Source organism: Prunus dulcis, chromosome 6, assembly GCF_902201215.1.
Source record: "Prunus dulcis chromosome 6, ALMONDv2, whole genome shotgun sequence".
Lineage (NCBI taxonomy): Eukaryota > Viridiplantae > Streptophyta > Magnoliopsida > Rosales > Rosaceae > Prunus > Prunus dulcis.
The window spans coordinates 16,972,071-16,997,675 of record NC_047655.1 but is presented as its reverse complement, the minus strand read 5'-3'; the positions used below and the strand labels follow the sequence as shown (position 1 = coordinate 16,997,675).

The following is a 25,605-nucleotide window of genomic DNA, read 5'->3' as shown; positions in this document are numbered from 1 at the left end:
CACATCATATGTAGCCCAATTAATGCATTGAATTTGTATGCATCGTCAGTTGGTGGAGAAACACTTATATAAAACGAGGATAACACTATTTTGCTATCTCTAGTCAGTCACAGTATACCATACGTGATAACTTTTCCACGTGACATCATATGATTGACAGAAGATAGCAAAATAGTATTATTCCCATTTCATACAATTTTTTCTACAGTCGATGAGTACTAGAGAATTCTACTATTGATTGAGGAGCTTTGAATTTCCCAACAACTAATGAATGCATCGGTTTGTATGCATCTTCATCTCCCAATGATTGAAAATAAGTGGGCCTGTGAATATGAAAATAACTTGGAGCATTCAGTAGCATTATCTAGGGGTGGGCTTTAAAATTGGAATACCAAAATCATCTCGAAATCATGTCAAACCGTGCCAATCTCATGCCGTCCCGTTTGGTGTTAACGGATAAAAGGAATGATACTGTACCATCCTATTACTGTTTGGCACGACATTAGTTCTAGATTTGTGATCCCATTTGGTGACATACCGTACCGAACAGTACATGTAAATAATAATCCTAATTTAATTTCAGTTCTTCCTCCTCTCTCTCCACAGACATTTTGACTCAACTTTGTTTCTCCTCAATATATTTTGCTAAACAATAGCTACCTTAATAGTTTTCCTAAGCCTAAAGGGATCTCCCTATCTATCCTGTTTCTTTCTTCTTCTTCTTCTTCTTCTTCTCCTTTTTCTCTTTCTTTATTTTGCTTTCTCTCTCACCTAGTGTGTGTATATGTGTGTGTTACACAAAAAAGCTATAAGAGAATTCAACGCGAAAAGGAAAGATCAGATCCCCTCCTTCACAAGAACCTCCCTTATTTCTCTTCCTTTCCCACTCTCTCTCTCTCTCTCTCTCTCTCTCTCTCTCTCTCTCCCATTTTCAGTTTTCTATCTCTATCTATTTGAATCAGTAACATTTATTTATAAAAAAAGAAAGAAAAAGAAATGGCTAAAGAAAAGAAAAAACAGAGACCAGGTAAAAATGGACCCAACCCTTTCAAATATTACAGGGCTGCATGACAACAAACTAAACCAAGCAGAGAAAATTGATTCTGCTTTTTTTGGGTTCCGTTATAGAATAGTGGGTGAGAAAGAATTTCAGGAAAATAGAAAGTTGGAACTTGGAAGTACCAATAGTTTTCAAGGATTTCTGGAAAATGCTCTGTGAGCACAGCAATGTGTGATCTCATTTTTGTATGTCATCTTCTGTTTATTTTTCAATTGATTATTCACATTTTCGTTGCATATGTTCTTTTTTATAAGTTTTTATAGGGGATGATGTTCATCCTAACAGTGTGTTTCAGACAAATGTTAGGAAAACATATTTTCTATTACAATTTTGCAGATTTATGAAATTTTGCAGATTTTTTACGATATCAACATTGATACCGAATCATACCGGTCCCGTTTGAGTCTAGTATGGTTTGAACGTGTTTTCAAAAACTCTCATCCTGTGTCGGGTCGGCCTTGATACGGTGAAATTGATGCAACCGCATCGGGACTCCAATTTTTTAGGGCACCCAATTTTTTTTTTGCACATGTATATACTAACCTCTCCGCACGCACTTCCACGCTTGAGAGGGGCTTTTTTTTAGAAAATTTTAAATTTATTTTAGAATTAAAAAAGATAATGGGTAGTTGTGTTCTATAAAAATAGGATCCATTATCTAATTTTTCTTTTAATTTTAATTTTTTTAAAATATAAAAAAGTGTGAATTTACCATATTATCCTCACTTAATTAATAATTTCAATTATTAATGTTTACTAACCAAGGATATTTTTTGATATTTTCAATGTTTCACCATTCTCTGCCTTTTACTTTATATATATATAGATTATATGTATATGTGAGCACACAACACACTAGAGTTGGTTTGTCTTGCTCTGACTCTCACTATAAGTACATGTTCAATTCCCACTTATATGCTCAAATAGTTTTCTTTTTACATATTTTTTGAAAATAATAAAAATTTCTCTATAAAATGACCTTGAATTTAAATGAGATAAATTTGCGAGGACAGAAAACCTACAGCTATCAATATATGAGTCTCACATAAGAATTTAAATGAATTGGGAGTAACGGATGACTAGTCAACACAACTTGACATATTCCAATGCAAGATTTTACCTTTGAGCTGATTTGCATTTAGCCACACTTTATCTTAGTCATAATAACTCTGTTCAACCAAGTCTATCCTAGACTAATTAATCTTGATTTACAGTAGCAAATACAAAACTGTGTAAGGAAGCTAGAAATCAAAATAGCTAAAGCTTACCTTACAATTAGTAAACGTTGGAACTGCAAAATAGACACCGTACCAAATAAAATGGACCATACCCAATGTTTGGGGGTGGTGTGAAGTCACCCAACCCAGGCACTTTTAAATCCTCGTCACCTAGTCGTACCCCCATTTCTGATCCATCAATTCCTTTAATACCGTCAATTCCATCATCGCAGGTCTCGGAAACATAAATTTAACGGAGCCGCATTTCTCGCAGGTCTCAAAGATAACACTTTAATCTGAGCCGCAATCCTCGCAGATCTCAGAGACACCAAGTCCATCCGAGTTGCATTCCTCGTAGGTCTCAGAGATAACACTTCAATCTAAGCTGCAATCCTCGCAGGTCCCGGAGACACTAAGTCCATTCGAGCCGCATTCATCACAGGTCTCAGAGATAACACTTCAATTTGAGCAGCAATCCTCGCACCACACTGTTCGGGTGTCCCCAAAACACGTGGGGCAGTGTTCATAAAAGATAAACTGTCTCAAAGCAACTAGGGGGGTACTCTCACGGTGGGTTTGAAAACCATAACTCGTCTTTATATCAACTTCCAATAAATTGGTTCTTAACTGAACTTAGAATATATACATAAATATATGCCATAATCTAATAACAGCCAAAGGCTGCGACTCATTCTTTTCAACTACTGGATATACATATATTAAATACTTAGCTAGTTTGTTAACCATATTGATCTCTGATTAACATACCATTCAAACATTACATTTATAATCTTACAAACAATTAGTCATATGAATATATAAACAGGTGGTCACTAAACAGATAAATAAACACTCATACTCTTAGAGATTTCCTCAGCTTCACTTAAGCATTAATACCAAACACTGTAAAAACCCTTAGGTATACCCTCGCATAGTGGAATATGCTTCCAATTATGCGTGCCCATTCCAGGATTATTTATATTTATTAATACGAAACACTGTAAAAACCCTTAGGTATACCCTCACATAGTGAAATATGCTTCCAATTATGCGTGCCCATTCCAGGATCATTTATATTCATGAAATTAATGTCATAGTTAAACCAATGAACACTCATACGTACATGAATTCCTAAAAGCTCATACATAAACAATAGAGTTATTTTATCCAAAACCCTAGCCCTGGGTTCCTGGAAGTACGTGCACCAACTTCAAAGTCATTTCTATGCTTGCGGTGGCTTTTCCCAAGGTTTAAAGTGGTCTAAAAATGTCTCGGGACTTAAAAGTGATAAAGTCCCAAAATGTCAACCGAGTCCCGTGGGGTTCACGACCTCAAAATTCCGATCCGACAGTCCCTAAAGGTTCCAATTTGCCTAGGACACATGTCCCAAAAGTTTGGTCTCAATTGGACGGTCAGATTGATCACGATCGCACGATCAAACGGTTTCTATAACCCTAGCCCTAGGGCTAGCCTTTTCGGAGTATCCGGGACTCCGGTTCACAATCCATCAACTTCTACACGATCCTAGAATTATCTAGATCGACATATACGAGAATAACTACAATCCAACGGTTCAAATGTATCGAACCCAGAAATCGCACAATACGCGAGATCCGATCGGGGCTCAAACGTTGTCCGAATTGAGATCTGCGAATTCCTACACAGTCGTGACAACATGAGGTTCATTCTAGGACTGAGAGTGACCTCACTAGGCTGCCCACGTGCAACCACAATAGCTGGTAGCACATGGGTGGCTTGATCAAATTTGGGTAACAGGAAATCTTCAAAATTGGAAACCCAGCTTCCTGCCCTATGTAAGACACCCTATTTGGAACCACTTTTGTTCTTGGACCTTCCCCAAAAAGTGACCGGAAGTGGCCCGAATCGCCATCCCAATTCGAAAATTAAACTACCTAGGCTTAAAATTGATAAGTTCCTACCCAATCATTAGCTAGATTATGAAAAATATGTAAGAAATCATACCTCACTTGCATGAAACGGTGGCCGGAGGAGGGAGAACGAGCCGTTGAAAGTTTACGAAAAAACTATCCAAAACTGCCTGTTTCGTGACTGTTTCCGGCGACAACGGTGGCGGATAGAGGCAGAGAATGGGTGGGGCTGGAAGAGGGAAGTGTGATGGTTCTAACGGAACCGGTCTTGCTTGAATTGGTGGTCGGAGTTGATAGGAATCACCTCTTGAAGTCGGCTGGTTGAGTCCCCCAAAATGCAGAAATTCTGGGTTTAAAAAAAATGAACTTCGAATTATTTACGGTTATACCACTGAACTTCTTTTGATCGCCATTTCTTCGTTACAATTCTGATTCGAGTCCACTACATGTCTACGAACTTGTTTCGACGTGCTCTACATAACGGTTAAATTGAAATTTCCAAATTCCTTCCCAAAATTAAAATGACCTTTTTGCCCCTTTTTATATTAAATAATATCTTTAATTTTCAAAAACCTTAATGAATTCAAATCATTTTATTTTGTTGTTTATTTCATTTTTTTATTATTTTATTATTTTCTTTTATTTTCTTTTATTTTAATAATTTAATCTCCCCCGAATAAAAGTCAACTCTTAAATCATTTCAATATTTCCGGGGTAAAATTGTCTTTTTTCTTGAATAATTTAATGTTTAACTAATAATTTAGGATCGGATTGTTACAAAAATGGTACATGGGAACTATTGGACAGACCAACTAAGAAACTAGTTATTGGAGTCAAGTGGGTTTACAAAACAAAGCTAAACTTAGATGGTTCAGTCCAAAAGAATAAACCAAGGTTAGTTGCCAAAGGGTATGCTCAGAAACCTGAATTGGACTACAATGAAACCTATGCTCTTGTGGCTAGATTGGACACCATTAGGTTATCTCCAACCCAAGAGGCTAACCCCAAAATATCCCAAATTATTGCCCAAAACCTCTCCCAACCCAAAAAAATGAAAGGGCCAAAATTTGGAAAAATCCAAACTTGGACCCAAATACCAGTCCAAGTATTGCCTGGACACAAATCCTTTCGTGGAGCCCACCTACATCCCAAACAACCCCATGTGCAAAGATTCTGACGTGGGTCCCACCTCCAAATTTGCTGCTGCTTATTGTCTTCTGTTTGCACCACGTGTTGCTATCCTATGAAGTTGCCGTTGGAATCCAACAGCAACATTTGAATAAGTTGGTTTTTTTTTTTTTTTTTTGTATATACATATAACTTAAATCAACGATGGGTATTAAATCTAAGCTATTTTAATGATTAAAAAAAAAAAGATCTAACGACTGAAATTTAAATCCAACGGTCAAAATAATATTTTAAATTAATCTAAATCAGATCCAACCCCAAAACTCACTCCAAACTCTATAAATACCCAGCCATTTCTCAAATAATCTACCAAAAATATTTTATCTATTTATCAATTTATTTTTCCTTTGTCAATCTCATCAATCTCCTTTCATTCTTGTTGAAGATGTCCATAAAATCTCAAAGAGGTGTGCATTGTGTGTTTTCTTTTGGAATAAAATTATATTTGTGGAATTTCAATTTTTTTAGGTGAAATTGTTCAAAAAATTTAATTATGAATTTATTTAAAAAGATTGAATGAAGAAAAGTTATCCATAAAATATATATATATATATATTAGAGTTAAACCATTCTTAAACAATTTAATAAAGTTGCGGATTTAAAATTTGAGTCTTGAGGGTTGGGAGAAAAAATGATTTGAGTCTGGGCAAAACCCAAATAGTTACTTTTTGGAGGGGAAAATTTGGGTTTAGCCCCTTATGGTTGGAGAAGGCCTTAGAACTCTCATTGCTCTAGCTGCTCAGAAAGAATGGAAGCTATATCAGCTTGATGTAAAATCAACTTTCCTAAATGGTGTATGGCAAGAAGAAGTCTATATAGACCAACCATAGGGTTTTGTGGTCAATGGCAAAGAAGACAAGGTGTACAGGCTGCACAAGGCTTTCTGTGGACTAAAATAGGCACCTGGAGCCTGGAATGGAGAGATAGACACCTACTTCACTCAGTGTGGTTTTGAGAAGAGCCTAAGTGAAGCTACCTTTTATACCAAAACAAGGGGAGACAAAGACATTCTAATTGTTTCTCTTTATGTTGATGACATTGTGTATACAGGAAGTAGCAAGGAATTGATGGATGAATTCAAGGAAGACATGATGATGAAATATGAGATGATAAACTTGGGTCTTCTACTTCATTTTCTTGGTATAGGAGTGGCTTAAACAAGCTCTAGCATATTCATCCACAAAAAAGAAATATGCAAGCTCTCTATTGAACAAGTTTGGTTTGAATGAGTGCAAGATTGTGACCACACCTCTTGTAGCAACTGAGAAGCTGATTAAAGATGATGGAAGTGGAGCAACAAGTGAGGAGCAATATAGAAGCACTATAGGCAGTCTCTTGTACCTAACTTTTACTAGACTAGATATCATGTAAGCGAAATTGTGTTGCATTGTCTACTGTAGAGGCACAGTACATTAGTGCATCAGAAGCTACTGCACAGGCCATTTGGCTTAGATTTGTGTTAGAAAACTTTGGGGAACTTCAGACAGAAGCAACTCCATTGCAGTGTGACAACACATCTACAATTGCCATCACTAAGAACCCTGTGTTTCATCAGAAGACAAAGCATATTGACAGAAGATATCACTTTATCAAAGATACACTACAGGAAGGCATCATTGATTTGGTGTGCTGTCCTACAAGTGAACAACTTGCTGAAATTTTCACCAAACTATTGGCTAAGGATCGGTTCAATTATCTCATAAGTATGCTTGGAATTAAATCAGCTCAAGACTTAAAGGGGAGTGTTGAATTATAAGCCTTTAAGCTAACTTAGGAGTTAGTTAATCTAGTTTTCGTTTCTTTAAGTTTATAAGCCAAGTGTAAGGATCTCATTGGATGCAAGGGCAGCCCTGGGGTGCTGCAAGTGGTGCCACCACACAGGGCCCCCGATTCTTAAGGGCCCCCGAAAAAAAAATTCTTTATATTATATATATATATATTAATATTATATGAATCGTATATATAGTATAGCGTCTAGATATTTGCACAGCAGCGTGTTTTGGGGGAGTTGGATGGAGCACATCTCTCTTTGGCAAAAGGGCCCGAGTTCGATGCTCCTTGAGGTCGTTCTACTGGCTAGCATTTTTTGATATTATTTTTGCATTCAAACTTTACATAATTATAAAATTTAAATAAAATAAAAAAAACAGAAAGCCTTTTACAAACAAGCAACGTGAAGCTTAACTTAACCTCAACAAAGGACGAATATATATGATATATCCCCCAAACGTTCTTAAAAATAAAATAAAAAAAGGTTTTCTCCTCCAAGAAAAGTACTTTCTTCATTCAAAACACCACGAAAAAAGCTTCATACTTCTTCTTTCTCTTAAACTCTGATTTTCTAGTAAGTAATCATCATTGTTCATCAATTTCTCTTTGGTTCTTTTTTCAATCCTTTGACAATTTTTGTTATTCTTTCAATTTCAGGAATTTGAACACCAAAAAAAGAAAACCCTAATTCCTGAATTCATAAAGACCACTCAAAATAAAATAGTCATATTCAAATCTCAATTCAAATTCAGGTATGTATCTAAATTTCAATCTATTCTATATATTACATGACTTATTTTATTAAATTATTATCATGTTGATGATTGGTTGTATGAGAATATAGTTTGTAGAAATATTTATCTATTTCTTGCTGGGGTTTTCTTCCAGGTTATAGGGTTTTGGAATTTTTCTTTGTAATCTAAACATGCCACCTACTAGAAAATATGTTTCTGGATATACAAAAAGGCTTAGAAAAAGAAAAATCGAGGAATTGACTCAATCTCAAAGAGGAGCTCTTGATAGATTCATTGTTAGAGAATCACATGCTACAATTGATGAAAATATTTTCAATGAACAAGAACAAGATGATGTTGAGGAATTGCAAGATATTGAAAACAATATGGATGAATGTGTGGGTAATGCTGAGCAGAATGAGAATGATGACAATGAAAATGCTGATATTGATGATCATAATGAAGATGTTGAAGATGTAGACATAGAAAATCATAACAATGAGAACGTCACTGATTTATTCAATGAAGAACCAAGCCAGTCCATTCCATTGGATATTTATGATCCAAGAAATTGGAATAATATTGATCCCAAATTCCGTGACCTATTAGTGGAAAAAGGTCCTGTAAGAGATCTATTAATAGGAAAAGGTCCTAAAGATCATTTACATAGACGTTTCTCTTCAACATTTTACACTCGTTATTTGCCAAATGGAGAGCAACATGATAGAGATTGGCTAATGTATTCAAAGGATCTCAACAAAGTATTTTGTTTTTGTTGTAAGTTATTTAAAAAAGGGCCACAAAAAAGTCAGTTAGCAAATGAGGGATTTAAAGATTGGATACATCTTAGTGGCAGACTTAAAGAGCATGAGACAAGTATTGAACATATCAATCATATGAGCACTTGGATTGATTTTCGTATTAGATTGCAAAAAAATAAAACAATTGATGGAGTTGTTCAAAACCGAATCAAGAAAGAGAAAGAGCATTGGAGGAATTTATTAAAAAGATTAATTTCAATTGTGAAATATCTTGGAAAATATAGTTTGGCTTTTCGTGGAAGTAATGAGAAGATCCATGATATAAACAATGGAAATTTTATGGGCCAAGTGGAAATGATTGCAGAGTGGGATCCAGTTATGAAGGAGCATGTTCGACGTATGGATGATAAAGAGACTCATTATCATTATCTTAGTCATAAGATTCAAAATGAATTGATACTTTTGTTAGCTTCTGAGCTCAAAAGTGCAATCATTAAAAAGATTGAAGAAGCTAAATATTTTTCTGTGATTCTTGATTGTACTCCAGATGCTAGCAACCAAGAACAAATGAGTTTGATAGTAAGATGTGTGGATGTCTCTACTAATCCAATAAAGGTTGAAGAATTCTTTTTGGAATTTTTGATTGTGAATGATACAACAGGACAAGGACTTTTTGAAGAGTTGCAAACGGTGTTGCAAAAACTTAAGCTTGATATTGATAATGTGAGAGGACAAGGCTATGACAATGGATCAAATATGAGTGGGAAATACCAAGGTGTCCAAAGAAAACTTTTGGATGTAAATCCTAGAGCATTGTACACACCTTGTGGTTGTCATAGTCTTAATTTAACACTTTGCGATATTGCAAACTCTTGTGGAAAAGCAAAAGATTTTTTTGGAATCATACAACGTATTTATACATTGTTTGCTAATTCTACAAAGCGGTGGAAGATATTGAAAGATAATGTTAAACACTTAACTCTGAAATCATTGTCAGTTACATGTTGGGAAAGTCGTATTGAAAGTGTAAGAGCAATAAGATTCCAAGCTGCAGATTTAAGAGAAGCTTTACTTCAGTTAGCAGAAAGTGACGGTGACTCCAAAATAACAAGTGAAGCTAATTCTTTGGCAACATATGAACTTGGAAATTTTGAGTTCTTATTGGGCATGGTTATTTGGTATGATATATTAGGTGCTGTCAATGTAGTTAGCAAAAACTTACAATCTGAAGACATGCTTATTGATGTTGCTATTGATAAAGTGAAAGGGTTGATTACATTTTTTGAAAAGTATAGAGAAAATGGGTTTACAGAAGCTATGTATACTGCTAAAGAAATTGCTACTGACATGGGAATTGACCCGGTGTTTCTTGAGAAGCGAAAAATTCGTAGAAAAAAACATTTTGATGAGAATACTTGTGAGCCATCCCAATCAGTTCCTAAATCAGCTGAAGAAAAGTTTAGAATTGATTATTTCTTGTATTTAGTGGATCAAGCTATTGGTTCTTTACGAAGAAGGTTTCAACAATATCAAGAGTATGAGAATATTTTTGGGTTTTTGTTTACTTCAAAGAAGTTAAATTCATTGGATGATTGCGATTTGAAGAATAGTTGTAGTCATCTGGAAAGCATTTTGAAAAATGACAAGTTTTTTGACGTCGATGGGGAGGATTTATTTGTTGAGTTGAAAGTTTTACGGGAGCTTTTACCAAAAGAAAATACCACAGCTATTGCAATATTAAATTTCTTGAAAAGATTAAATTGTTTTCCAAATGCATTCATTGCATATAGAATCCTATTGACTATTCCTGTTACTGTTGCATCTGCAGAAAGAAGTTTTTCAAAATTAAAATTGTTAAAATCATACTTGCGATCAACTATGTCGCAAGAAAGATTAAATGGACTAGCTTTGATTTCAATTGAAAGTGAACTTCTTGAAAAACTTGATTATGAACATTTGATTGATGATTTCTCTTCTAAAAATTCAAGAAGATCAATTTTCAGACATTAGTATTGTACTAGCTGTGTTTTTTTTTTTCTTCTGGGGTAAAAGCTCTCGTAATAATTTTAATTCTTCAAATAAGACAGCAAATACAATGTGAATGATTTTTGGATAATCAGGTATGTTTTTGTTGTTGCTTTTGTGTTTAATGCAATATAATCTAATTTGTTAATGACATTTGTGTGCAACTACTCTTTAATTTGTGATTGCCAATTTTTTTTTTCTATTAAACACAGATTGCTTATTGGAGGCAGCAAGAGACTTTATAGGGGCACAAGGAGCTTATTTTTGTACAAAACATTTAACTTTATCAAATGGAAACATTTAAATTTTTATGAATTTGATTTCTGATTGTCATTGCATATTTATTGATGGTGAATTTTAGTTATAAAATGAAAAATCTGTACTAATTCTGAATGCCAAGAACTAGTTCAAAAAAAGTGTGAAGTCTTACAATTTCAGCTGTAACCTAATTGTTAAATCCAAAGCTTCCATTTCTTTTTTTCATGTTCTCTTGGCCAATAAGTGAGGGAGTATTCTGTTTAGTGTTAGTTGGCTTGTTATGGCATCAAATCTTAAGTAATCTGGACCACACATTCTCATTCTATTCAAAACAAAATACCAGAAGTCCAAAACGAGAGAAATTCTCATTCTATTCCCCCTTTCGTGGGTCCATAAACCCTTCCTTACGTCCGTTTCGCCGACTGCCATATGCCCACATTTTAATCTATTACATAATCTTCTACCATTGTTCATCCATCAACCATATCCATACAACATGTATATAGACAAATTGTCGAAAATATTAGGCTAGCCATTACAATCATCCAATCAAAACTCTACTATAAACTAACAAAATGGCTGCTTCACATCACAACATCCCATCTTCGCCACCCCTGGCAACATCCTTTAACAACAGTGCTGGGTCCACGCCCACGAGCTGCCGCAAGATGATGATACACATGACCATCTTCTGGGGCCACATCACTGAGGTTCTCTTATAGTAAAAAAAAAAAAAAAAACTAAAATAGCCATGCCACATCATCAAAACTGACCAAGTTATTAATGGAGATAACAGTGCGAGTAAAGTGGAACACGAAATCATAGTCAAGGGGGTTAAGTGAGCCACTATAACTTTGAGATGGTAAAGTATATTTGACCGAAGTTTCAGGGGCACTACAGTAAATAAGCCTCTAAGAAACTACTTATTCAATTTTCAATAAATGCATGCACTGAGTTGGGTTAAGAGCAGTTAGCCATACACTTGAGGTCTTGTGTTTAAATCTCTTCTTCTCCAATAGCAGTTGCATAAATAAAAAACGTATATGGTAATAAATTCAGGCATATGTGTAATAGTTATTTTTGTTGATAAACTAGAATATTATTTATTTGACTACCATAATAGAAAATTTTATTACAGAATATTACAATGCAAAAGAATTCAACAGAAATAAATGTTTAAAAAGGGATCGATGCAAAAGAATTCTACTGGGAAGACATAGACCCTCTGAACCTTAGTTCTCTCTCCATTTTTCTTTTGAAAAATTCCAAAGATGAAAAGAGAAGTCACTGTTACTCAGCAGGCCTTCGTCAGCAGAATTTACACCAGTTCCAGTGTTTTGGGCTATATTTTCAACCCAAAAGTTTGTGAAGAAATCTTCCTCCAACTGAAAACCAGAACACATTGCTCTTTCAACACTGTTCGTATCAGCTAACTGGCTTTTCCACTCATCAATTCCATTTTCTGTAGGCGGTGATGATGGCAATGGCCAGTTAAAATTCTCTTGTAATTGAATATGCTGTAAAGTTGGAGCTGGGCTGCTCAAACAATTTGGCTTTTTGGAGAAGGTTCGTGGTTGAGGCCTTAATATTATTGTCTTTGTTGTTTCTAGGGTCTTATCTTTTTCGGCCCCAGAAGACTTATTTTTCCTTAGTCGGGTACTCCAGTAGTTTTTCACATGGTTTGATGTTCTTCCAGGAAGTCTTCCAGCAATCAGCGACCACCTAAATGATGTGCATGCAGAAAGAAAAAGGATTTGTTAGAAATTATATTATGTAGACATTTTTAATACAGCTTATTAGAACAAGTGAATTAATGGAGAACAAAAAGTGATAAAAAGGGATTAGATTGCCTCAAAAGTACTTTGGTATAAGTGTACATAGTAGTAGAGACACAAAGTATTTAGATCCAAAATCATGTGGCGTTGCACTGTTTTGTTTGTTTATATGTCTAAAGGCTCGTTAGGGACTGCTTCACTAAAAAACACTTATACTCATAAACACTTCTATTATAAGAAGGTTAAAATTTTCATAAGAAATCCAAGTATTTTCGGAAGAAACACATAATATGTGCTTCTTCAGAAAATGCTTCTATAATCTAAAAGCACGAATATATGTAAAGAACAAAATATATAATATACTAAGTCAGATTGAAATGATTACTCAAGTGAAATAAATTCTACATACTAATCCCTATGCTACTATAATATATAATATTGAATAAATAACATAATTTGTCGTATTACTTTTGAACTCTTTTCCTTCTGGATGTGGTATTCTTTTTTCCAATTTGATATTACTATTCAAGATTTACATGGTTGGTGTATGTAATTTGGCCAAGTCCTTAGTTTTAGCTGCAAAAAGCACAAACAAGTCGAACAAAAAGAACAGAAAGTCCCTCATTCCTAGCAAGTTTGCTACGAAAGAGAAGTTCAGATTGTACTTGCCTGTTTCGTAAAAGCTTTCGAAGCCTAACCATGAGATCTACTTCATCTTCTGTAAAGTCTCCTCTATTGATATTTGGGCTCAAGTAGTTCAACCACCTCAGTCTACAGCTTTTCCTGCACCTGTTCAAGCCTGCATATATAATTCATAAAACTTACACATAAAATCTTCCTACATTCTCCACAAAGAACAATTTAGGGCCATTTTGATAACCATTTCAATTTTAGTTTTCATTTTTTGTGCTAGTGAATAGAGAAAAATTAGAGTGAGAATGGGAGTCAAGATGAGATTGAGAGAGAGAATGAGAAGGAGTCGTCACAAAAGTGAAAACAATTTCAAAAAGATTTCAGTTTTTAGTTTTTGTTTTCACTTTTGTTTACTCATCCATCTCATCCTCAACTCTCCTGATCCCTCTCAATCTCATCTTCACTCTCATTCTCACTTCTATTCTCCCTCTTCTTCCTATATATTCTAGCACAAAAAATAAAAACTAAAAACTAAAATTAAAATGGTTATCAAACGAGCCTTAGTTTCTTTTTTGAGCAAGTCCAGTTATAAGTATAGATATAAATTTAGCTAAGAAAATTACTTGCCTCCTTACTCTGACTCGCTCCTACAATCGAATAAATAAATTACAGTTTGTCACGTCGTGCATACAGGAAAAGACCAAGCAAGCAGTGTTTTCAACTAATAATAATAATACCTGCTTTGAGAGAAACCTGATGCCATTTTCCTTCACCGTACTGTTGAATGTATTGCCTGAGAAGTTCATCTTCCTCTCTAGTCCATGCACCTTTTCTCACTCTCAACAAATTATTACCCTCCATTTCGTGGGGATACGCCGTACGCACTTCTCGAAGCCTCCAGACACAACCTGTCTAATAAAGGGTCTTTATATGATATATGCAGACAAAGGTATCTATATATAAATACTCTTACGTACGTGCATCTCTGCTCTCCATACAAAGGGAAGACAAAAGGTATAACATTTCTCCTTTTCTTTTTCTTTCTTTCTCGGGTGTAATTTTTTTTTAAAAAAATTAATAAAAGAGATAAGTTTTGTGTGATCCACAATTACAATTAGACGAAAATAATTGACGGGAAATGTTCATAAATATATACAAAGTTTAGATATTCAATTAGATCTATTAAATATATGTGAATAATATATAAAAATGACCATTTTATTTGCTCAACCTAATAATGATGACTGATAGTTCATATAGATGTCGATTTCTTTGGCTGGGTGTACAGTGGTACTGTTGTACATTTCTGATTTGATAATATTTTGAAAACGAAACTACAAATAAATAAGGAGAAAAATAAAAATAATAAATCGTTTTCACAAAATCATTGTAAAATCACTTACGATCGGTCATCTTCTTGCAAACGACAGAAAATCTTCATTTCCTCCACAATTCCCGAATAAACACGACATGTATTGCTTTCTGTTTTTGGTCAGAAAAATGAAGAGTGATTCTATTAAATTCATTCTAATTCTGTCCAAAACATCTATGCAAGTCAATGACACATACTTACTCTGTCATGAATTAAACAGGAATTTACACGTGTCTTTGAATTGTAAGAATATCAAACAATTCAAAGATATCAAATTACGTAAGTCAAATTGTCATAACTGAACTAACAAGAACAAAAGTGAAAATTCAACAAACTAAGGAGCAAAAGTGTTTTTTTTGTTTTTGTTTTTTTGGAATTGTTTTGTCCATATTTTGGGGTTTTCATTCACTTTTGCTCTTTTTTTAGGTCGACTTGTTTTGTCCATATTTTGAGGTTTCTCACCATCCATCATTCAACGAACCTTCCAATCGTAGAAGAGCGGGTAGCCCATTATTTTACTCTTTATCTCGGCATGTTTTGTCTATTCTAGTTTGCCCCTCTTGATTGAGGGGGGCCCTTTGTCCTTTCAATTTTTTTATTTTTTATTTTTGGCTAGTCCTGCCACTTGCAAGAAGATTTGCATGCCTCTATTATTTATTCTCAGTTGCAGTCTGTTTTTTTTTGGTTGATCCCTGAAATTGATTCAAAAGAAAATGTCATTTTCAAGATAGAGGTCGACAATCTTTTCAAACCAACTTGGTCCGCTAGAAATTAAGCAAGAACATCCAATTAAGCAATACAAGATATTTATGTGGTTCACTTATATTTGGGCTACGTCCATGGGATGTCGGTTATTTCCACTATTGAATGAACAAAGAATAAAGGTATACAAAGTGTTTGTTCCTCACAACTCATATCCCAATTACAACTATAACACTCATATAAAATATAAAATAAGACATTGATATCGTAGGGTTGAGTTCTAGCGGGAGGATATGGAAGGAACTAGGAGGAACCCCTTCTCAAGTTGGAGAGTTTGCTTTATATAATAATTTAGAGATCACCAAATTCTTGTAGAAGTAGGATTCCTAATTAGCCTCAAAGTAGAAGACCATCTCTAAATAAAATTCCAATTCATATAAAGCTCGGCTTAAGGTAATTTTACCCTTTACCCACAAACATATTTTGCTTCGTCTATTTATAATTATTGACAAAACAATCTGTTGATGCTCAAAATGGCCCGGCCAATATTGAGTCCAACTTAGTGATGAGGTATGTGAGGTCTTCAGCAGGGAAGAGGGCTGTTGCTCTTGGTGAACTAGGCTGGTGGGAGACCTGCAGAAGATAAAATGGTAATCGTTAAGCTTCAGTCACCGATGTGGTGCTGGCCGAAGACTCTCCGATGCCTAAGTCAGCTATAAGTGGTAACTTTGGCAGAGTGACAGTAAAAGTGAGAAAGTAGATCCCTTTTTACTTGGGTACTGTTCTCTATTTATAGGGAGGTGAAAGTAAGAGGTTTGCACAAAGTTTCAATGTGGGACTTTGTGCAGGTCGTCGTGGTGGCGACACGTGTCCTGGAGACTAGGTTTGGCAGTTGGGAGCTTCGGCAGGTATCTGGCACCTCAGAAGTGTGTCTTCCTTCGGCAGGGAAGAAGGCGTGGCTGCCTTGGTGCTAGTCGCTTTGATGCTGGGTCTGCTCGGTTCACCATGGTGTAAACAGTAGTCCCCCAAGTTCGCGGTCGAGAAATAACTTATGGGTTGGGAATTTGTGAGTTTTTGTGTAATCGTGACCGAGCATTCCAACTTCATTGGGAGCCGTAGGGCACTCCCTAGTCCCCCAAGTTGGCAAGCTAGGAGTTGCGTCAACACATGGAATGTGTGATACAAGCTGTGTGAGCCTCTAGAACTGTTGGCAGCTGGGTACCTGGGCATTCTGCAGGTAGGATGGGAGCTGGGTCCGTAGGGGTTTTTTTTTTTTTTTTTGTTTTTTTTTTGTTGGGAGCTAGGCCTTCGGCAGGCTGGGTCTTTGAAAAATTTGGGGGTTCTCTTCTCCTTCCATGGTCCTTGCCATTCGGCAAGGTCCTAGCCTCCTTTTTTTTTTTTTTTTGGGAGCTAGGCCTTCGGCAGGCTGGGTCTTTGAAAAATTTGGGGGTTCTCTTCTCCTTCCATGGTCCTTGCCGTTCGGCAAGGTCCTAGCCTCTTTTTTTTTTTTTTTTTGCTAGTCGTTTTGACTCTTGAGTAATACGGGATTGGCTGGGCCATAGTTGGGCTTGAGTGATAGCATGGGGGCTGGGCTGCGAGGGTAAGTTGGAAAGTACTTGGAGCTGGCTATTTGGAGCTGGGCCTTGGCAAGTACTTAGGCCATAGCTAGGCCTTTGGGAAGGGTTTGAAAATAAGAGAAAAAGCTAGGGTTTGTTCTTCTCTCTTTTCTTTTGTTTAGAAATTGTCGTGCAGTAAGTGTTTGGCAAAAAGGGGTTGGCGAAAATCTGTCCTCGGCTATTACTCAAGCCCGTCACGTGGTTCAGTTCAACCCTTGCCGAACGGCAAGGGTGGCTCGAAAATTTCTGTAGAGCCGAGGTTTGAACAAGGCTGGGATCCTTGGCGACGACTCGAGTGGAAGGTAGAATTTTGTGGGTTTCCAAATTTCTCAGAATGCTGAGGCGTAGACGTTCAGCAAGTAGGCTGAGACCATGAGTTGATTTGTAGGAAGGGAGCGAGCATTCCATAGCCGTTACACGGTCCTTGCCGTTTGGCAAGGGAGAGAAATTTCGAAAAAGGAGGAGCTCGACCGTTGGTGTGTACTTAGGTTTTTTTTTTTTTTTTTTTTTTGGGCCGAGACCGAGGTCAAGAAGAAAGCTGGGCCTGGGCCTGACTTAGAGCTTTCAGGAAGTGTCCTAGGGTTTGGGAGGAGTGTGATATCCTTCCCTTAAGTCAGACCAACTTTTTGGCAAGGTGAAATCGAAAAGGGGGGCTAGGTACTTTGTTCGCAGGAGAGCTGGAGCTGGAGCTAGCGTCGTTCGGTAAGACCTGGTGGGAGGTGGCTTGCTTGTGAGCTCGTGAATTTGTTGCTCCACTTCTACAGCTTGGCAAGGTGGCTCGGTAGGAGATTTTGTTCATCCCCAGCTTCAGCAAGGTTGGGTTCGGCAAGGGGTTGGTGCTAAAGGTTCGGGTCGTGATTGTCGTGAGCCTCCCTTCGATTTTCCAACGACCCTTGCTGTTCGGCAAAGGTGGCCTTGGTGCTGAACAGTGAGCTCGTGGGGCTGGTCCTATGCCAGCAAGCAGGGAATTTTGTGGTCTCAACCTTTCTTCTCGACCCTTGCCGTTCGGCAAGGGTGTATCGAAATTTTTGTAAAGTTTGCGTGAACAGCTTTGACGTGGCTGGAAAGTTGCTTTAGCAGCACGTGGTGGCTTGGGCAAGGGACACGCATCGGCAAGGTTCCGTGAGCTAGGCCTTCCTTTCGCGAGTCTGCTCTTTCTTTGGTTTAGGGTGGCTTGATCAAATTTGCGAGAGGACCGTGAGGGTCTAGAATCTTAGTGGTTCGGCAAGGAGTGCACCAGAGGGGTCTTGAGGCGGATCCTCGTTTTCAGCAGGTATGTTCGTCCCCTCATGAAAATTTCGTGGGCCTTGCCGGCTTGTCTATCTGGAGATGTTTACATTTTTGTTGTGTCGTGAGATTGTCTGCCGGCAGGTGGTCTGGGGGCTTTGTCAGTCGTTGGTGAAGCTTAGCCCCTTGGCAGTGTGAGAGAAGAATGTTTTGCATAGTGATAGTCAGAGTGCAATACACTTGGCGAAGAATTCAGCATTTCATTCAAGAACCAAGCATATTGGACTTCGTTATCACTTTATCAGATCTTTATTGAAAGATGAGGTGTTAATACTGGAGAAGATCCAAGGAAGCAAGAATCCAGCGGATATGTTGACAAAGACGGTGGCTATCGACAAACTGAAGTTGTGTTCAACTTCAGTTGGCCTGCAAGAGTAACAAGATCGGAAAGATCTGCTGCATAGATTGAGGTGTGAAGACAGATTGAAATCAGTCTTCAAGTGGGAGATTGTCAAGAAAATGGGCATCAACCATTTTTTGGTTAAAAATAAGGGGTGCCTAACTTAGGCAATTATCAATGGAGATGCATAAATAAGGGGTGCCTAACTTAGGCAACCCATGTTTTTTGAAGCCTATATAAATCCCGTAGCTCTCATTTGTAGTGTATCCCCAGAATTAGAGAATTAGAGAGAGTTTGAGAGAAAAGCTTAAGAGAAAAAGCTTGTGAAAGAATTTTTGTGAGAAAAATTCTTAGTATAATTCGGGGTGGGTTGAGAGTTGTAAGTGTTGTAAACACTTTGTATATTTTCTCCCTTTAGTAAAATGATCTGCAGCAAGTCCGGAGACGTAGGCACAATTGGCTGAACTCCGTTATCAAATTTGTGTGTCTTATTTCCTCTGTTATTTCACATTCACACTAATCTGGTTTATAGGAAATCTGCGTTATTTCCTAACAATCCGAAACATGGAAATCTCGGCCGACCCCTTAAAAGTTGGGAGTTGGGACGACAATGTCCAAAGTCCATAAAAGACATTGGTTTATTCAATCAGTCACGTATTGCACATGTTGACATTCAACAATGGAACATAAAGGCTATTAACTTTCAAGGACCAACAAGAGCCTGTAGGTAGTTAAAAGAGTTCACATCACCACCCAATCGATGTCCTCTCCTTTCCACAGTTTCCTTAGCCACGACACAACATGCCAACTGTGGCTATTATTGGTCTACAAGTCACAGCTACCATACACATGTGGTGTGCCCTCAAATACATAAGCAATGATTTTACTGTCTCTGGCTGAAAACAATTAGACATGGACTCCATGGCCTAAGGAGCTCGTGTCATATCTTATTAGGCTTGCGTCACTCCGCCCCTAAATACATTACAAGCCCTTTGCAATTCGTCTGTTTGAAATGAAGAAATAGCGTCGGTTCATTCTAGATACAGAAAACATTCAACCAAGAGCTTAAAAGATTTGAAGGGATTGAATGCATCATTTTGGCGGTGGAGAGGAGGATGTAACCAACAAAATGGAGACCAACCACCACGAAGAAAAGGGAAGGACCCTAATATCGTTCGCAAAAGGAAAAAATAAAATTTACATTGAGCTATTACAAATGATAGTTTGGACCGTTGTCTAGCAGGCAACTAATTAACATCCATGGAAACAAAAGATTTGCCAGAATGAGGATAGAAATAAAGATACCCTTTCTGAGTAAAATAACATAGAAATACACTTAAGCTACACCAGGATCAAGCTTATCACAACTGATGCGCATGAACATGGACATAGCTAACACATCCAAATCCAAAATTGGATGATGTTAGAGCATGTGTGCTCGTCGTTAAGAGGTGGGAAGATGAAGAAGAAATTTAACGTTCAAGAGTTATTCTTAGATGTAATGTTTATCCATTACCAAAACTAGTTAAATTAGGCAATGGACTTGTACGTCAACTTGTTCATACCAATTACCCCTATATTCCATGGGAATTTTTTTTGTTTTTCTGAGTTCAATTCAATTCATGCATGACCCATGTCCAACTGTTCACCTTGCAAAAGATTCTTCCATCTCTTCATAGTGCAATATCATCAAGTAGTTGATAGGAGCAGAGAAAGACTTATAATGCTGATTGAGAAAATGTCGATTCCTTTAAGTAGACTTGATTGCTTAATTGAAACAACAAACTCAGATTATGGACGTGATTTCAACTATGTGAAAACTATATAAAAGGAAAGAAGTCATGAAACCCAAACTGACTTCATTTTCAAAACTGATATTCCTTAATCAAAACAAGTGCTAGCTGCAAGTAACACCCATTGACTCAATAATTCAGATCCACAATCCAAACAAGTGAAATACAATATCTGTGAGAATCAACTAATGTCAGATTCGATTATCTTGGGGTATGCTAAGGGAAAATATATCCAATTCCACAAAATCTTATCGGACGAGGGGGAACCGAACCTCGGGTGTAGGGATAAATGCTCTTAATACTTGAGCTACAATCCCCTTACCAAATAGAGACTTTTATAGTGGAAGAAAATTGTCTTAATTAAAGCACATTAGCTCATAGTACCTATATATTAGGTACATAATTAAAATGTCATCAATAGTTCTCTTGTTTATATTGTTTTTCTCAAGTTTTTTATTTGTTGCTATGCTTAAACACCACAAATCAACCTGATAAGTATTAAACATATTGTGTTTTTAATATTTGGGGGTTTACCTGATGCATAGGTACATAATTTCATGTGAGTACTTGTCTCATCGGTTAGTATAATATGTGAGTTTTTACTTTTATTGATTAAATTGTATTTTATCCATATATTAGGTAAATATTCACAAGGAAAGAATTCAAATTTTAAAATTTGAAATTCAATTACAATTAGCATTAAATTGGATTTTCAATGTGTTTCTTTATTTACCTCAAAGGGTAAAATCGACACAACAAAAAAAGTAATAAAAGTCAAAGGACCTGCATCTAAAACTAAAACGACGAGGACTTAGCCTAATGACAACTAATCGTTTTGGACCTAGAGCTAAGAAACCCTTACATTTATTGATTAAATTGTATTTTATCAAAAGAGCCAAAGGAGTGAACTTTTATTAATCGTTTTAGAACGTTGAAATAAAATTCATAGTTGGTCCCGAAGGGGTGAACTTTTGTTGTTATGTTGATAGATTCCAAAGGTCCATATCAGAAGAGCCAATCCAACAAGGACAGTCTTCCAAATATCTAAAATCTGTTCTTGTCCACTGAGCCAAATCTTTAACACAACAGTTTGTGAAGTGGTCTTCCTCTAGCACAAGACATGAACATTTTGTCCGTTCCACATTGTCCTCGTCCTCCAATAAGGTTTCCCACCAATCAACTTCATCTTCTATAGGCGATGAGGGTAGTATTGGCAGTTTGCTAAAATTCTCTTCTGGTTGATTATGATGTGAAGTTACAGTTTTATGCCCACTCAAATAGTGTGAAGTTTTCGAGAGCCGCCGTGGTTGAGGTCTGACTGCGATGTCCTTTTTGGTCTCTGGAGATTTCTCTTTCACCTTTTCAACAACACCAGAAGCCATCTTTCTACCCAGTCGAGTATTCCAAAAGTTTTTCACATCGTTTGCTGTTCTTCCTGGAAGTCGTCCAGCAATTAATGACCACCTTACATGCATAACACACAGAAAAGAAATACATAAGGAGCTTATTTTATTTTATTTATTTTTTGCCAGACATAAAAGGAGTTTTATTTTCCTGTTGGAGAAAAATTAAAAATTAAAAAACAAAAAACAACATAATATGATTATCATTAAAACATGCACTAAATTTCATTTATTAGTGCAGATTATTGTAAACTAGTCTCTAGCATTGGATTGGATTCCAACTGATTTCGTATGTCTCAATATGCACTAAAACTTACCACGATTTCATCCACACAAAAAAAAAACTTACCACGAGGAGCAAATATTTTGCACTAAAAATCATGTTGAGTATTCCAAAAGCTGATGGAAAACCAATACCACCACACAAACTGTCGTTGGATGGGTGTGATTTAATTAAGTTTTTATCAAATATGGTCAAAATTTAGTCTTCAAATTTATAAATGTCAGTTTTTTTAAGAACTTTCAAATATAGCAAAAATTTCACTTAAACCCAAATGCCCACTAATTTAAAACTCAATTACACCAAAAACCCAAAATAGCAGGAGCACCAAAATTGGCTCCATCAACTCAATCATGCCTATGAATCCTATCGTAAAAATGACAATGTAATTACCAAAAAGAAGAAGAAGGGGAAAAGCCAATGTTTTCATAAATCCAGGCAACAAAAATCATCGATGCGGCTATGGCTTGAATCGGTGGGTTTGGGAGTTTTTTACAATAAAAAAAAGTTAAAGTTAGTTTCTTGACATAATAATTTTTAAATAATGTTGCTTTGCATCTGATAAGGGGGTTAAACTTTCTTGCAAACCAGGCCTTCCCTCAGGGATAACAGCTCCAGAAAAATTGCAAGGCCCTCGCTATTCACAGACTATCTTCCCATAGCACAAACTTACCTATATTAGCTTTGCTTTCCCTTCTACCTTTATAAAACAAAAATAATAATAAAATGAAATAAACAAAAAGAGAGTGAAAAAACAAAAATATATCTAGTGTGGGTGCATATAAAACATGATATTGTGATAATTGTTCCATGAAATGTACGTATCCAAACCCTAATTAAGAAACAACTGCAAAGCAAATCCATTAAGGGCCATGGCTTGGAAGAGCACGACAATTAGCCTTTTGGTTAGGTTTTTAATTTAGAGGGCATTTTGGTCAATTTAAGTGAGTTTTTGACTACATTTGAAAGTTTTTTTAAAAAACTGACATTTATGAATTTGGGGGCTAAATTTTGGCTAAATTTGATAAAAAAATCGATTTAATCTACCTGCTACTTGAATCTCAAAAATAAACTCATCCAACCAAAAGTAGCCAAGTTTAGCTACAAATGGTCTGTGTACCTTATAGAGTTAGGGGTTAGCTTCCTTTATTGGAACATACTGTTCTAGCTAGGACAGTAAGCATGGCAAAAGAAAGTTTTTGGTTAAAGGAGGAAGTTCTTGGTTAAAGGAGAAAGTTCTTGGTCGGGCATGATCAGGGATTAATTCTCAAGATGAAGAATGGCAAAACTGTTATCCATCCACAATAGTAATTAAGCAGGAATAAATATGGTGTGCTTTAGCTAGGTTGGAAATTAAGGGGATTGATATATAAAACTTGCCTGTTTCCTAAAAGCTTATGAAGCCTTGATATTAGATCTATTTCATCCTCAGCAAAGTGTCCTCTCTTGATGTTTGGCTTCAAGTAGTTCAACCACCTTAGTCTACAGCTTTTTCTGCATCTCTTTAACCCTGCATCAAATATATATGTACATCCAATCTTTTAAAGCACTAAAACTAGAATTGGGTTTCTTGAGATAATATATGTATCACCTGAATGTAGAGAAACCTGGTTCCATTTCCCGTCTCCATGTTTCTGAATGAACAGCCTCAGAAGATCATCTTCCTCTTTAGTCCATGCTCCTTTTCTCACTCCCGAAGAACTATCCATCTCGTACGTGTGATGATGTAACTAGTATTTAGCTAGCTATACATCTTGGGTGCCAACATCCTCAAACCCTCCGAGACTAAATAGGGGTTTCCAACGTCCAGCGGCTTCAAAATACAGCCACATGCCTCTCTACTGTCCCACACAAAACGAGAATTAATGTATAATTAAAAGTAACAATCGGACGTGTGGTATTTTCAAAAGCTTCAGTTTCATGTACAAATTTATGCTACTATGACTATATGTGCCGGAGGTCCGCATGGGTAATAACATACGGATGTCCGCATGGGTTCAGTTCTTTCTAATGGTTAAGCAGCTGCAGTTTTTGTAAGGCTCTTCTTCACAACTTTCAAGGTTGGCATTACACATAATTTTCAAGAAACCAATATAGTAGCCAATTCTTTACCAAATCTAGGACATACTCTTCATCATGTACGTATTTGGTTTAGTCACCTTCCTTCTATTGTATTACATAAATTACAGTTTGATCGTTTTGGTTTGAAGATATGTAGAGAATCTTCTTTGTAAATTCCAAGGTAGTTTTCAAACGTAAAAAAGGTTTCATTTCCACCAACTTGATTGATCTTTAGGAAATGTAGTTTGAACTAAAAATTTCGAAGTAATATAGTATCAATAACGTTCAAACGGTTACCAGTTCGTAACTTAAACTGCGGTAATCGCATAGTTTGGCCCACACTACAATGTATCTCATAATCCGACTTGTTTCCTTCTTAAGTATCTTTATTGAAAAATCATCCGTACAAAAAAATTCACTCAAATTAAAAACCTCTTCATTATCTAATTGTGACAAACTAAATAGACGAACACTATATTTTTTTATAAATAAAGAATTCTTTGCAAAAGTGGCTAAATGATCTCTAATTTGGATGCAATTTGGCAAGGATCGATAATCCTTGAATGAGGGCCTAAAAATTGAATGAGTCGGATTATGAAAATACATTGTGGAGTACATGAATTAGCATTGTACTGACCTACGTACTAACTCAGAACGCTTATTCTTTATCTTTTCTATTCTAACTTTTAGATACATATTAGTTTCAATCAGCATGTGTCTTCAAAAGAACAATAATAAATTTTGCGCAAGATATAGTGAAAAGCTTGTTTTTTCAAAAGAGAAACTAACATAATTACCTCATACAAAAATTCTGCAGACATATGCCCCATTTTGCATTTTCGTCTGTGATCTCCAAAAATTGTTACAAGCATTCTCCAGTTAAATTGCACATTGCATTATGAGTCCTTTCTGTCAACTCCGTCTCATTTTCTGTTAAAAATGATCATATGGCCTACATTTTCTTAGCATACCGGATCGAGAAGGTAAAATATTTTTCATTTTTTTTGCTGCCGCAGAAACCCCTCTTTTTTCACAATTTCTCTGCAGAACTAATTGGAAAGCTGGTATGTATACAAGTTCAGTTCGTTGGACTAACCCTAGCTGTCATTCATTTGACATATATCCTATTAAAAAGAAAGGGACATTGAAAAAAAAACAGAATCAAAAGTTAGGTCACATGTTTTTCTGTAAGATTTCCTGAATGTTGGGTGCAGATTTGAAGAGAAACTTGAGGTGTAGAATTGAAGACAGAAAAGATGTTGATTAAATATTAGCTGCAGAAACCGAAATTAAAGCTTGTCAAAAGCTCTCCAATTATTCTGACCACAAAAAAAAAAGTTCTCTAATTATTCTGAGCCAAATGAAGAAGAAAAAAAAGGGAAAAAGAAAAACCAATTCAGTTTAATAATATAAATGAAATGAAAAATCAAAAGAAAAACTT

General features: G+C 36.2%; 3 protein-coding genes across 3 annotated transcripts; 1 reads left to right on the top strand and 2 right to left on the bottom strand.

Annotated features, from left to right (window-relative positions):
• The first annotated feature begins 8,049 nt into the window (after nucleotides 1–8,049).
• Nucleotides 8,050–11,016, top strand: LOC117630379 (zinc finger MYM-type protein 1-like). The gene is made up of 3 exons (XM_034363114.1): nucleotides 8,050–8,581; nucleotides 8,708–10,453; nucleotides 11,006–11,016. The coding sequence occupies exons 1-3, from the start codon at nucleotides 8,050–8,052 to the stop codon at nucleotides 11,014–11,016; spliced, it is 2,289 nt and encodes a 762-aa protein (XP_034219005.1).
• A 1,118-nt stretch (nucleotides 11,017–12,134) lies between these two features.
• LOC117630378 (transcription factor MYB1-like) lies at nucleotides 12,135–14,296 on the bottom strand. Its single transcript, XM_034363113.1, has 3 exons — nucleotides 14,048–14,296; nucleotides 13,347–13,476; nucleotides 12,135–12,624 (listed from the first exon to the last, which is right to left on the bottom strand). The coding sequence occupies exons 1-3, from the start codon at nucleotides 14,169–14,171 to the stop codon at nucleotides 12,135–12,137; spliced, it is 744 nt and encodes a 247-aa protein (XP_034219004.1). The 5' UTR covers nucleotides 14,172–14,296.
• A 7,013-nt stretch (nucleotides 14,297–21,309) lies between these two features.
• LOC117631280 (transcription factor MYB114-like) lies at nucleotides 21,310–23,923 on the bottom strand. Its single transcript, XM_034364338.1, has 3 exons — nucleotides 23,695–23,923; nucleotides 23,484–23,613; nucleotides 21,310–21,884 (listed from the first exon to the last, which is right to left on the bottom strand). The coding sequence occupies exons 1-3, from the start codon at nucleotides 23,810–23,812 to the stop codon at nucleotides 21,398–21,400; spliced, it is 735 nt and encodes a 244-aa protein (XP_034220229.1). The 5' UTR covers nucleotides 23,813–23,923; the 3' UTR covers nucleotides 21,310–21,397.
• Nucleotides 23,924–25,605: the final 1,682 nt, after the last annotated feature.

What these genes read in the sequence shown, in the direction of transcription:
- LOC117630379 (XM_034363114.1), top strand. Translation starts at nt 8,050, where the DNA reads ATGCCACCTACTAGAAAATATGTTTCTGGATATACAAAAAGGCTTAGA. An exon ending in GCCAAATGGAGAGCAACATG is followed by an intron (nt 8,582 to 8,707) that starts ATAGAGATTGGC and finishes GGATACATCTTA; the next exon opens with GTGGCAGACTTAAAGAGCAT.
- LOC117630378 (XM_034363113.1), bottom strand. Translation starts at nt 14,171, where the DNA reads ATGGAGGGTAATAATTTGTTGAGAGTGAGAAAAGGTGCATGGACTAGA. An exon ending in TCAGGTTTCTCTCAAAGCAG is followed by an intron (nt 13,477 to 14,047) that starts GTATTATTATTA and finishes TTATATATGCAG; the next exon opens with GCTTGAACAGGTGCAGGAAA. An exon ending in CGAAAGCTTTTACGAAACAG is followed by an intron (nt 12,625 to 13,346) that starts GCAAGTACAATC and finishes CACATCATTTAG; the next exon opens with GTGGTCGCTGATTGCTGGAA.
- LOC117631280 (XM_034364338.1), bottom strand. Translation starts at nt 23,812, where the DNA reads ATGGATAGTTCTTCGGGAGTGAGAAAAGGAGCATGGACTAAAGAGGAA. An exon ending in CCAGGTTTCTCTACATTCAG is followed by an intron (nt 23,614 to 23,694) that starts GTGATACATATA and finishes TATTTGATGCAG; the next exon opens with GGTTAAAGAGATGCAGAAAA. An exon ending in CATAAGCTTTTAGGAAACAG is followed by an intron (nt 21,885 to 23,483) that starts GCAAGTTTTATA and finishes TATGCATGTAAG; the next exon opens with GTGGTCATTAATTGCTGGAC.